This window comes from Zonotrichia leucophrys, chromosome 6, assembly GCF_028769735.1.
Source record: "Zonotrichia leucophrys gambelii isolate GWCS_2022_RI chromosome 6, RI_Zleu_2.0, whole genome shotgun sequence".
Classification (NCBI taxonomy): domain Eukaryota; kingdom Metazoa; phylum Chordata; class Aves; order Passeriformes; family Passerellidae; genus Zonotrichia; species Zonotrichia leucophrys.
In genome coordinates, this window is record NC_088176.1 from 19,786,518 (window position 1) to 19,799,294 (window position 12,777).

The 12,777-nt window shown below is 43.2% G+C and overlaps 1 protein-coding gene across 27 annotated transcripts in view; it reads right to left on the reverse strand.

Annotated features, from left to right (window-relative positions):
• Positions 1-12,777, reverse strand: part of SORBS1 (sorbin and SH3 domain containing 1) — a 157,722-nt gene that overhangs the window by 44,593 nt on the left and 100,352 nt on the right. For 11 of the 27 annotated variants that reach the window (XM_064717567.1, XM_064717568.1, XM_064717565.1 and 8 more), the window contains 7 exons: positions 12,427-12,546; positions 10,905-10,931; positions 10,618-10,733; positions 6,663-7,034; positions 3,565-3,706; positions 1,431-1,460; positions 82-257 (listed from right to left, as the gene is read on the reverse strand). In XM_064717567.1, coding sequence (XP_064573637.1) covers positions 82-257; positions 1,431-1,460; positions 3,565-3,706; positions 6,663-7,034; positions 10,618-10,733; positions 10,905-10,931; positions 12,427-12,546 — 983 coding nt within the window. Of the gene's footprint in view, positions 1-81; positions 258-1,430; positions 1,461-3,564; positions 3,707-6,662; positions 7,035-7,610; positions 10,596-10,617; positions 10,734-10,904; positions 10,932-12,426; positions 12,547-12,777 lie in introns of those variants that run through there. The other 16 variants (XM_064717572.1, XM_064717574.1, XM_064717577.1 and 13 more) reach the window with 6 other exon arrangements.

A 12,777-nucleotide genomic window follows, 5' to 3' on the forward strand; every position in this document is an offset into this window, starting at 1 on the left:
GCTTTAGTGAGTTCCCTAAGTCCTAAAGTAAGCAGAATGTAGCACAGGCTTTGTGCACCAACCACATGCTCAGTGTTTTACCCTCAGTGGAATTCCAATGTCATCAACAGAGGTATCAGCCATGTAGGGAGGGCTCCTGACAGTGCTTCTCTTCTCCTCCACTGCCCTCTTCTCACTTGGCACAGTCTCCTGAGCCGGCTTGTCCCGCAGAAGTGCTGAATCAACTCTGTCAGAAACTAATCTGTCTGGCACTGAATCTGGAAATGACAATGGGGGATTTTCATCTCATCCCAGCATTTCACAACACCACCATATTGGGTTCTTTTAAGGCAAAAATTCTAGCAAGTAGTTGATGAGACAGACTGTCACTGCTGGCTGTGATTACCAGCTAATCTGAAGGAAATCTCCCAAGAAAATGCCCAATGCCAGCAAAAGCAGGCGAGCATCTCTCAGGCAGTTACCATCACACATCTCATGACAGCTGAGGCTGTCATATAAGACAATAATTTTGGTTTCAACAATTGTTTCTTTTGACTAATTAATAACTCTACAATGTCCATCTTCATCAAAAAGCACCTGTAATACAGTCTCCTGTACATCATTTTCTGCCAATTTCAACCTAAATGTGGTAGTGGTGCATCACTTTTTAACAGACTGCATTCACCTGTCTGACAGCCCCATTTGTTGCAGACAGTTTATGATGTTTCCAATTCATTTCCATGCCCTAATCAGAGTGTGTAAACAATAAATATTGTTTAAGCATACATATGACATGATTGCACAGGAGTCTGCATAAAGATGGAGGAAAATAACGAATTTCTTCAGATTGCCTTGCTTCCAAATTGGAATTCCTTGACACTGCCCAACTGACACCCAGAGGTAGCAGCTCACATCACCAAGGGACTTCAGATTGTTCTGAAACTCTGCAGAGCTGCAGCACAGCAATCCTTACACTCAGTGAAGGATTTTTTTTCTATGTGGATTTCCTGCAGAGGAAACACCTGCAATTTCAGTCTGCCTCATCAAGACTTTTGCAAATCCTATAATTTTTACATCACTGCATGCACTGAAGAGAGAAAGATATGTTTATTCACATGCACATCACCATCCTGCCCAAAGCCATTAAATGTGTAGAAATCTGACAGGGGCAGACAGCGGAGGAAAGGCTCGTGCACAGCAATGCATTGATCTGTTGGTACCATGAGCAAACACAATTCTGCCCTGCAAAACTCAAAACTAAAGGATTCGTGTTTAAAAGCTTGGTAAATTTTATGACTTAGGACAAACAGATGAGTTATTTAGGTGTTTGGTATATTTCTTTGCAGTTCCTGGGCAGTGTGTTTGCTAAAGGCACTCCACAAGCTATCAAAGCAGCAGCTTTGCTCCAGCAGAGGCAGCAGCTGGGGGGTAGCAGACCTTTCACATCATACCTGCCAGGCTACTAAGCCTTTTTTGCTGTTCTGTGGTAAAGGAAGAAACAAAACAAAAAGAAATACAGGACAAATGTGTGAGACATAAACAGCAAGTGCTCTGGTGCTGCATTTCTGACAGGCAAGAAATACACTGTAGAATGATAGCAGGTGCTGGAGAGAATCTGTTTTTAAATACCCTGCCAAAGTGACAGCCCATGGTCCCTTCTCCACACAGCAGCCTCGTGGGATAATCTCATGATGCAGTGACCAATACATTTGCAAAGAGCACTTATATTTAAATTTTCATTTTTTTCATAACATAAGAATAAACATGAGAATATTTAAAGAATAAAACATTGGACAGAAGATGATTTAAAAACCAGTAAAAATTCACAGAGTCAAACAACTTGATAACTAACTCTGTTACCATTATCATAAAGTACATTTTGAAGTAATACTGCTGTAGCATTTCAAAGGGATATAGGAAAGGATAAAGTCATTGTTGGTGCTTGCTGGGTCTCATCATATATTACTGAGCCACAGATTCAATGACTTGTGCACAGACACAGCTTGAAGGCTTTGGTTCTTGAAACAGTCCCCCTGGTGAGAGGCTTTTCATTAACCAGTTCCTAGACTGGAGTATCTGTGGTATCTCTCAGCAGGTTTCATCACCCTAAAGTTAGTGCTTCCTAAAAGGATTTCCAAATGACTTACCCAAATCACAGGGGAATAAACAAGAATGCTTAGCACTCTGTTCTATGCTTTTTTTTTTATTCCCTAGCAATTAACTCTTTTCTTTAAAGCATGAAAGCCATTTGAAGAGAATAAAATATTTACTGGCATAAAAAGCACAAACAGTTTTGAAAGCTCATATTGTTAGAGCACAGATTAAAAAACTTTAATACATTAAACACACCTGTTATATATTTATGATAAACCATGCCATGCAATGCCTGAACAGGAAATAACTGTGCTTTGGGGTGGCATAGAACACTTGCCAAGCAAGTTTGCCATAGTAACAAACCTCCAGGTGTGTGCTGTTTTCTAGAAGAACCCACCTTCACCACATATTTGAACTAAGTGGATCATTTCAGCAAGGAAGACCGGTATTTCTCCTCGGTGTAGCTCCCTCACCAATACCTCTGAACTTGGATCTTTAGCCCCAGCCCTCTGCTCTGCTGACCACTGATGGCAAGCTGCACCTACACAACAAGTTCACCCAATAGCTGCCCACATAGGAAAAAAACCCCTACATGCACTGGGTAAAAGCAAGGGTCAGCACTCCGAGCCTTAGAAAAGGCAAGCCACAGCAATAGTGGCTAGATTCCTGGAGTTTCCCTAGTCCACTAGAAATCAAAACAAACTGTACTGCATCTCTGTGCCCTGTTACAAGCTACAGTCTTTAGTGCTGCACAATGAAATGAGGAGCTGTGGTAATGCCAGCCATCAGGAGAACTAAAAAGGAGGAGCAAAGTTTCCCTCCAAATCCAGAGGTAAAGAGATAGAACTATCTATTCAGCTTGTGTGAGAAAGGTGTTGATTCCTGGGAGTTCTCAAATGAGGCTGTTTTGCTCATTTGCAAATCCAGAGCTCAAGGATTACTGCAATATGAGTTTGAGTTGATCCAGTTCCAGGCAGAGGAAAAAAATTGCCAAGATCAAACTTGTGGGCAAGTAGATTATTTACTATTGAGTAAATTCTGCTACAAATTCAGAGGTCAAATCTCTCCCACAGTAATAGAAAATACAGCTGCCTTTACACTGCAGCAGCTGAGAAGTAGCACATCACCTTTTCAAGCTACCACAAGCTACCTTGTTTCTACAGACAGATATACAGGAGCATACAACCCTTTCCACCATGACAAGACACCTGACAGCTGTTACCTTGCAATAGCTTATTCATATGTCCACAGCCCAGTTAGAAACTTCTCCCCAGCCTCATAGAGCTTCTGATCCACAGGTTTTAATCAGAAAAACCAGTAAAAATTCACTTGCCTGTTGTATGTTCCAGTCACTAAAACTATTCTGAGGCAACTTTGTTGGTTCTTAGTAATCTGGACCTAATTATCAACAGCACATACATTCTCCAGTTCCTTGTAGCATAACAGTTTGCTCATTTTGAGCCAAAATTATCTCTATGCAAGTCTCCTTACCTCGATTGTGTTGCAACAGGACAATAGTGGGATTGACGATTGTGGTAGAAGGATAGGCAGAGGCAGACTTGCTTATGGAAGTGATGGAGCTTGGATAGTCAGTGCCAGGCTGGGGCACTTCATTTAGCACAGGACCTGGGTCCTGGAAAGAAGAGCAACACATGATTAGCAGCATGCCAGTGGTGCAACACTGGGAAAATCCGTGAAAAACCCCAACATTTTAGGCTGAATGAGAAGCATAATCACAGCAAATTTTAGTATAAAAGGCATAAGCACAAGTATTACCCTGCTCCTTGTACATATCCTGCTCATTGTTAATGAAATTAGTTTGCTAAGGCAGTACTATAGTTATTTGGTGTTGGGTTTCACAACTCCAACCCCAAAAGAGGGCACTAAGTTTATCTACCAGACAGTTTGGAGCAAACACAAGGTGTCAGAAATGAGCAAATCTAGTTTGGGGAGGGGGGAAGATGCAGACATCTTCCCCCTCATACATCCACACACAAACATTTGTTCCAAGAGTATTCCTTTCACAGCAAGTCAGACATGCAAAACTCATGCAATTCTGGAATGAAACAGTATTACTGCAGCTGGTTTGGTAAGAAAAGTCCAAATTAAGGAATTAAGTTAGCATTGTCACTCAGGAGACAATGTGATACCTACCTGATTAAAGAAATGACATAAAAAGGCCCCAGAACTGACAGAGGGTACACAAGTAGGACTCTAGTAAGGAGGATGGATTTGCTGCTGGAGCACACATAGCAAGCTGCTCTTGCTCTCCTAAAGCATCCAGCTCCACTATCTGCTTATTTTAAACCCAGCTATGATAGATATCACCACTGCTCTGGTTGCCCTGTTGAAATACAGGCTGTGTCTGCAGGGAGACTTTGAAACCTAGCTCACCTTTGAAAAGCCTCAGTCCATGGATATTGGACTTCTGGTGGTGGTAAGGTGGCTAAGATAAAGAAGGGATGATGACTAAAGACTGTGTGTGCATCAGCTTACACTGAGATTTTTCAAAGCCTCTTAAGGAATTTGGACACACAATTACCCTTAATGGGGACTGAGCATCCAAACAAAGAGAATATGGGACAGCAAACCAAATTCCTGCATTCCTGCTGCTCCACGGCTGGACTCCAATGCTGCAAGCCACTGATCTGTAAAATCAGCTGAGCATTCAAGGGTATTTTCATCATTATTAAAAAAGCCCTGAATATGCCCAGAATATTGCTCCAGAAAAATCCCTACATCCAGCTTTTCTGGATAAGTGCAACTGCAAGTCAGTGCCCTTCATTCACACCAGGATCAGATGAAAGGACTTACAGCATCAGGCAGGGGACTGAACAGGGGCCAAAGTGAGGCCTGGCACCACAGCTCAAAGATAAATCAGAGTGACAACTGGCCAAAATCAGAGCAAGCACCTACAGCCTTTCCAGCCTGAAGGGAAATGAGGAAGAACAATCTTAATCTGTTGGATACAGGTGATCTTGCTTCGAGCAGCAGCTGGTCAGGCCATAGACGCTTCATGGGGACAGAAAAGAACCAATGGTCTTCAGGAACAGATGTCCCCTAGAGAGAGAGCAGCTCCACTTTGCTGACTGCAATAATATTTCAAACAATGCAATTAGCAAAAAGGAGGAAGAGTCAGGGAAAAGTGTGAGAATTGGCTTCGAGCTTCACTTTGATAACTAAAATACAAATAAAAATGCCCCAAAGAAGAGGGATGCTGGATCAGGATAGGCTCAGCAGCCCCAGTGAAGTCACCAAAGAGGGTGAACAAAGACCAAAGACCATTTAAATCATTGTGGAAAACAGCTTGGTGACTACATGTCTGAAGAGAGCATGTCCAAAAATGTTTCAACTCTCATCTCAAGAAAGTCAGGTACAGCAAAATTTCCACTGCTCCTCTGTGATTTGGATGCCTCCTGATTGTTTTTTTTCTGGAATCTGCAGATAGACTCCATTAAAAAAAAACAACCACAAAACACTCAAAAAAACCCCTACAAAACACAAACAAACAACACCAAACAAACTAAAACCAAAACACCAAATCCAAACTTTCATTCATTGCTCTCTGCAATAAAAACCCTACCAATTTTAATAAAAATAGAAAGGCCAAAGATGAGAACTTTTGAAAATATCATCCTTGGTTGTTTTTTACTTTCCCCCAGCCCACGTGCCTGTTTGCTAGATCTCTATAGAGTCAAAGGGCAGAGCAAGTATCATCATGAGAGAATGAAGCTTCTGCTGAACTTCTACCTTGTCACCACAAGCAAGCATAAATAAAAGGTGGCCATAAGACTTCCAGCACAAGAAGGTACTTTTTGCCTCCTCTGCAAATTTAACTGAGAGACACTTTTCCTCCTTGTCCTCGATGACTTTTCAAAAAAGTAAGTGATGAGCTTAAAGAGAAACAAAATCTAACTCAAGAAGAACACAGTAAAGTCCAAGTTCCAACTCTTGTGGACGGAATTATTAACAATTTTCAAAGACAAGCAATAGCCAAATGAAGAAATACTCTCTGCCTAATCTATTGCATAGCACCTCCATGCTTGGAGGACTCTTAGTACAGTAACCGATCTTATAACTTGTAGGTCATTGGATATTGGCAGCAATCTTACACTGATTTTATCAGGGATTTGTGTGGAGACCATATGGTCTTGTGGCTCCAAGTGGAACAGAAACCTAGCCCTAACCTTTAACTGGCCTGCTGTTGCTGCTTTAAATGTTATTCAAACACAATTAAGGATGCTATAAAAAGAGCCTGAAAAGATCAGTTAGTTGAAGCTATTCAGTTTATGCAGAATTCATTACTCTGAGCAGATCCTGTGAAAATTCTTAAGGTGTACATCACCCAGCAGAATGGGCACAGAGGAGACAGTCAAATGTTGCAAGAAGTCAAAAGAAAGTTCAAAGCTGCACAAGGCAGGCAAACTGCATGCACTAGCACAGGACGCAAATACGGTTTCAGTTGTCATGCTGCTGGCAGGGAGTGAGTCATCACTCCTCCCTCAAGTTTAGTATTGCAAGGAGAAAGTAATTTTAATCCAGGAATACAAATTTAGGAAAAGGGCGAGGAGGGTACTTGGCAAGCTTACTGTATGTGAGATGACTCCAGTGATTTCAGGCTTCAAGCCCCTGTGCAAAGCCCCTGTGACTGGAGGGACAAGTGAAGGTGGTGATGAGAAGAATGGCAGTTTCGGGTAAACAGAGGGTAATGTGCCAGATGTGGAGGGTGCTTGGTTATGGTGGGAGCCCCTCTGGAGATGTGGGGGAATGAAATCGTCAAGAGTTGGAAAAGTCAAGGGTGAGCCAGGAGGAACAATCGCAGGGATTACGGAGCCTTGCCCGAAAGGAACCAGAGGCGGTGGTGGAGTGCTGGAGCTGCCTTCTTGTTGTCTGTCTGGATTAACCTGAAGGAGGGGGACTACTATAACTCCAGGCTGAGCTGAGGTGGTGGCAGTGGCATCCTGTTGGAAACAAGGCGTTGTTATGCACTGGGGGAAATTGTTACTTAAGTCTAATGCAGCCATATTGTGTCATGCAAGGAATGTACCCAAAATAATACAAAGATCATCTTTCCTTAAGGAGACATACTTCTTCAGGCTTGCAGCCCTGCCTCTATGAACACAATGTTTTTTCACAAAAATATTTATTCCCCCTCACCACCCCTCTTCTCCAGTTCTTTGTAGCGAGGCTAAATCAAAGAACAGCTCAGCATTCACCATCACTTGAGAAGCTCTAACCATTATACATTACAGAGCTTGTTTCTTTTACATGTCCCTAATAAATAGAAAGATCCTTGCCAGTCCAACCAAACTCCCTACAAACACCACACACACACACACACAGACACACAGATCAACATTGAGGGGGACACATATGTGTTAAATATTATCAAGTAAAAGACCACAAGACTCAGGGCAGCACAACAAGTGCTGAGAAATTAAGGTAGGAGGGGAATAAAGCATTAAGGGAACATTGTAACGAATTAAAGAACTGTTCGCTCAGCTGAAAGAAAACAAGGTTATGGAGAAAACATGTACCATGCTGCGTCCCATTGCCTTGTATGGTGGCTGTCGCTGCTGAGTAAGGTAAGGCTCTTTTCTCATCCTGTCCTCTGTGGCAGCTGTGCTCTGGGGCTCTAGCACTCTGTCCCTCACAGCTTGCGGAGGTGACGGCTGAGTCCGGGAGGGCTGGCCTGCACCATAACTAACTGCGTCTTTGCTGAGGACAATGTAAAAGTACGGCCTGGGAGGAATAGGAGGAGGAGGAGCAGCAGGAAGAGACTTTTCAGTGTCTGTTACAGAGGGAACAATGTTGGTGGCTGGTGCCTGAGTGAGCTCAGCGCCCAAACTGGTGCTGGCTGCTGGGTCACGTGTGGTGCCAGTGGAATTTTGAGATGCGCCTGAGCAAGTGCTGTTAGATAAACAAGCTACATATAGTTTGCTGACCTTTTTATCCGCCTTCGTCTCATGACTGGAATTCATTCCAGCCTTACTACTGGGATCTGCCCTGGCAGGGTTGAGTTGTATGGATGATGCACCTGATGAGGAGTGACTTTCCAAGAGTGGCTGCCCAGCATGCACCTCATCTTTGGGGCCTGAAGAGGGAGAACACCCTGCTGGCAAGCCTTGCTTCCCACTGGGGACAGCCCCGTAGGGGGTAGGTGATGACAAATAACAGCGTGCACTGGTGTTTGGTGATGCACGCTGTGAGTAAGGCTTGGGTGCATTCAGGTACACACAGTCCATGATGGGCACTGGCAACAGGTTGGTCACTTTAGTGTCAGTGCGAGGGCGCCATGCAAAGCTTTCCTCTTTGGGAAGAGGAGGACGGGGAGGAGCCTGATCAGGCAGAGTCAAGAAGGTAGGAAGGAGAGAGGAAGCAGCATCAAATGAAAGGAAAAAGGAAGGAAAAAAATTAAATTCTCAGAACGAATTTGATCATTAGACTTGGGTTAAGCAGGTTTTAATACAGCAAGAATAAAAAGCAAATACAGTATCTGGAAGGCCACTCACTCACATCCATGGTCTCACACATTCTTTCTCAGCACAGCTCACTGCAGCACACAAACTTAACCCAGCCCTCAAGTCCCTGCCTACGGGTTTCTCTCTCTGCTCTCAATAATTCTCACTACTGTGTTGTTTCAAGAGGCCTGCACAGCTACACTCACCGTGCCCTGGGAAAGCCTCAGTCAAGATTTAACATCATGGCTAACTAAATTCAGTTTCATGCTTGCATAACTAAACACTTTCCAGCACTGGGGACATTTGAACTGCAAAACCAATTCATATCTCTGCATGTTAAGTGCACTGCTGAAAAATGAATATTGCCAATGCGAATGAAAGCAGACGTCAAGTGAGTGCTATAGCCTACTATAGCTGGCTAAATAAAAAGTGAGTATTTCTTCATTCTAAAGGCCAGCTCTTCAATTCTCTTTAGGATTTTTCCATCCTGAAAAAGCTTTCAGGAAGACCAGAAAAATTGCGGTTTTTTAAGGAACTGAGATCATCAGAATTTGCCTTCAGAATCAAGATCACCAAGAGAGAAATCCTGCTTCTAGTAAATAATAAGAAAAGCTTTACTGGTTTTGGTAACATATAGCTTGCTAACTCCACATCATCTGCCTACTGCATCGCCAATTACAGTGAATTTTTTCTGAAAGTCAAACTGTTTTGAGATAAAATAACAATACAAAGGTTTCATTTTATTTATTACATTTTGCTAGCAGCTGAAAACAAAGATCTACTGGAAAGAAGAGAATACCCACCTGGTGAACAACAGCTCCCTGGACCTTTGCAAATTAACCCTTTGGAGACTGTGAAAGTAGGTTTTACAAACACCCCACTGTCATACCTTTATGGGCAAAGGCTGCCTAAATGACTGCTAAAAATGTCAAAACCAGAGAATGAAGATGCCTTAACAGCTTGCAACAGATAAATCTGGAAAGAGACATCCTTTAAAAGTCATCCATATATGACAAGTTGTGGCAAGTATCTATTCATGTTATATGGACATAGATGTAGAAAAGTTTCATAAAATTACAGGTGCTGTTCCAAAATCTGCTGTCCTCATGTTGCCCCTCTGCCCCTCCCACCCTTTTCCTGAAGCATAAGGGAGTGAAGAAGTGGGTTGGTTAGGGCTGTTCTAAAAGGCTTCTGCCTCTGAATAGGTTCATTCCTTTTGGAACTTCTTCCATTTCAGCTCAGTTTGAACAGTAGTTCTTGAGACTGCTGTGACAAGTATAATGTACATCAGTGCTCACTCTGTTCATCAACAAGATCAGGAAAAGGCTACAGGACAGCTCTAAGTCCTGAGCAGAAATGGGTCTCTCTTTAGGGTGCTGCTCCTTCCCACACCTTCATTGGAGCTGTTCCTTCTCCCACTTTCACTTACAGCACCTGGTCTGTAGCATTGCTAAAGGGACCTTGATGATGAGGAGCAGTCACACTGATAGGGCACTGGGCTTTAAAGGGACTCTGTTTCACACAAGAATCCAGTTTCTAATGAAGGGTTTCCTTACCAGCTTCCAGACTGCTTCTGAGCAAACCTCAAACAAAAAAAAAAAAAAAAAAAAAAAGGATGGCATTGCACTTCTCTTAGCAGACTGACTTCAACAATTTACCTTCACATACAAATAACCTTTCCCTTGCTGGCTTCTGTCAGTTATAGTGTAAAAACTGAAAGGCATTTTCCCAATATTTTATTTTTAATGTAGGGTGCAACTCTGATTTCAGCCTGCAGCAATTTCTAGGAAATAAACCAGCATAAAATACAAAATAATTACAGACAGTTACTTCACCTTTTTTCTTGCAAATAGCGTTGTCCTCCTCCTTCATCCACTGAGGAAACACTGTGGTGTGCCTGAATACATGAGCTCCACAACACTTTGCTGACATTGGTGCTGCCCCCATTTTAAAGGCAGAAAAAGCTGAGGCACAGCAACTTACCCATCTGCAGTCAAGTTTGGAGCTCAGCCCAGGACTCCTGATCATGAATTCAGTGCTTGAACCCAGATGGTCACCTCAGGGTCACAGAAGGCAGGCTTACCTGTGGCTTGCTCTCTGCAGAGAGGTTTGGACGCACACTCCTATAACCCTTGGCAGCCAGAGAAGATGGCTGGGCATCCCCATTGGCATCAGTGTTCGACGACGACCTCCAATCATCTGCGTGGGGAAAGAAAACTCAGATCACAGATTCCCTCCAGTTGCAGGATAAGTGAAAGGAGGGGACGCTTTTCTTCCTTCCCCTCCCCCCCTTTCTTTTTTTCCCCCAGGCAACAAGAAATAATTCCAATAAGCAACGGAAGTAACAACAGAAGCAGCCAATGTTTATACCTGTTTCTGAGTTTTCTGGCTCCAGACCTAAGTGTTTCACAGAAAGGAGGGACAGAGGAGGTGAGGGTGGAGGATAGGCATAGAGGAAAAGAAAGGGGGGAAAAAATAAACCATTACATTTCCAGAAAACATGTACCAATTGAAGTCAAGAGTCAAGCTACTTCATTTCACACATAAAATGCTTTCTGACAGGGCTGTGGAATTACCATAGAGACCAGCCCTAAACATGATGTCCTCCTTGTTTCTGACCTTTGTAAACACAAGGCAATTCATTCAGAGCAATGAAGAAACAATTGTTCATTGACATTCTTACTTCAGAGGCAAAAAGGCTGCCCAGCTAGCTACTTTCTAAAGCTGCAGCTTGACATCCAGACACCACAAATTACTGGAAATGTAGGGACCCTGTATTCAGATTATGAAGACATAACTATCCTTAACAATATCACTATATGTGATTGAGATAAAGGATTACCAACAAATAGATCAAGTTTTGCAGACTAAGTGCATGTAGGTGGTAATAAGATACATCATCACTTTACAAGCCAGTCCCTGCAGCTACATGCAGTGGTCTCATCACATATTTACCTGCTTCTCACTGGGGTCCTCCCCACCCTGTACCCATTTTGCTGTTTAAGTTATATGCACAAAGCTCTTCCAGCTCCAAAGTACATTTCATAAAGCAATTGAGAGAGTCAGCAAAAGAAGTATTAATGAACTGATTTCCATAGTAATGGACCCATTGCCATTCAAGCTGTTAGAAATTTATGAAGCCATCAACAGAAAGGAGAGAGGCAACAGTAGGGGGTAGGAGTGAAGAAAGAGAGAAAGGCAAGCATAAAAAGAGGATAGGTCATAGGTGGAGCAGAACAGGAGAAGACAGAGCAGAAAGTGGCACTTAGGGCTGGAATTAATGGAATTGCCCTTTCTCCAACAATAGAGTCAGAAACAATGTATGCTTTGCTTTCAGGAGCACGTTTTACCCCCTCCCCTTTAACGGCATCTTGCCTTTGGGAGTTCATCCTCTTTGCCAGCCCCACGACACTGGCCAGGTTTGCTATGCTGTGCCTGTCTCCCACAATTAAGTAATTACACATCTGCTATTGAAAGGCAGCAGAGCTCTGTGGCAACACTGTCCGCCTGGGGGACGCTTTGCCGGCTTCCCTGACAACCCAGCTGAATGCTGCAGGGGCAGCAGCACTCCTCAGCTTCCTTCTGTTCCACCTCATGCCTGGGGTAAAAAGAGACCACAGACTGCCCTGGGAGCAGTGGGGGTGGGAGGGGAAGAAAGAAAAAAACTGAGAGTTTTTGGTGCTCCTGACAAACTTTAGTCAAAGACTGAGCAGTCATGAAACCGGCACTAGGAGTCACTCTCTCTACTGGTCTGGTCCTTGCAAGAGGTTTCCAACTATGCTATGGAATTCTGGGCTTTAAAGCATAATTATAAAGTAAGCCCAAGATCCTGGACTGACCTGTCTTGAGGTTACTGTGAGTAACAGATGTCAGTTAACCTTCTAGCACTTACTTTCAGGTTGCTCAGCATCCTGAGGACATGGTGAAGTGACATTCCGATTCCCTTCATAGGATGGAGTTGCCCGGAGAGTTACAGCTCCTTTTCCACTGCAGACTTTTGTGGGATCCATTTCTACAGGAAATGCACATGCACAGAACAAACACATAGAAAGGGATGATGCAGAGCTATCAGGATCCATCAGAGTGCTAGAGTAATTTTAGCATGGCTGCCTCCAGGTGAATCAATCTAGTAATGTTTGTGCAGATGAAGATTAGCTCTGTATTTAAAGCATTGAGAAATCAAAGCAGTTTTATATTAATGTAATTGATGAATGCAGCAGCTAAGTTCTGAGTTGGTGCAACA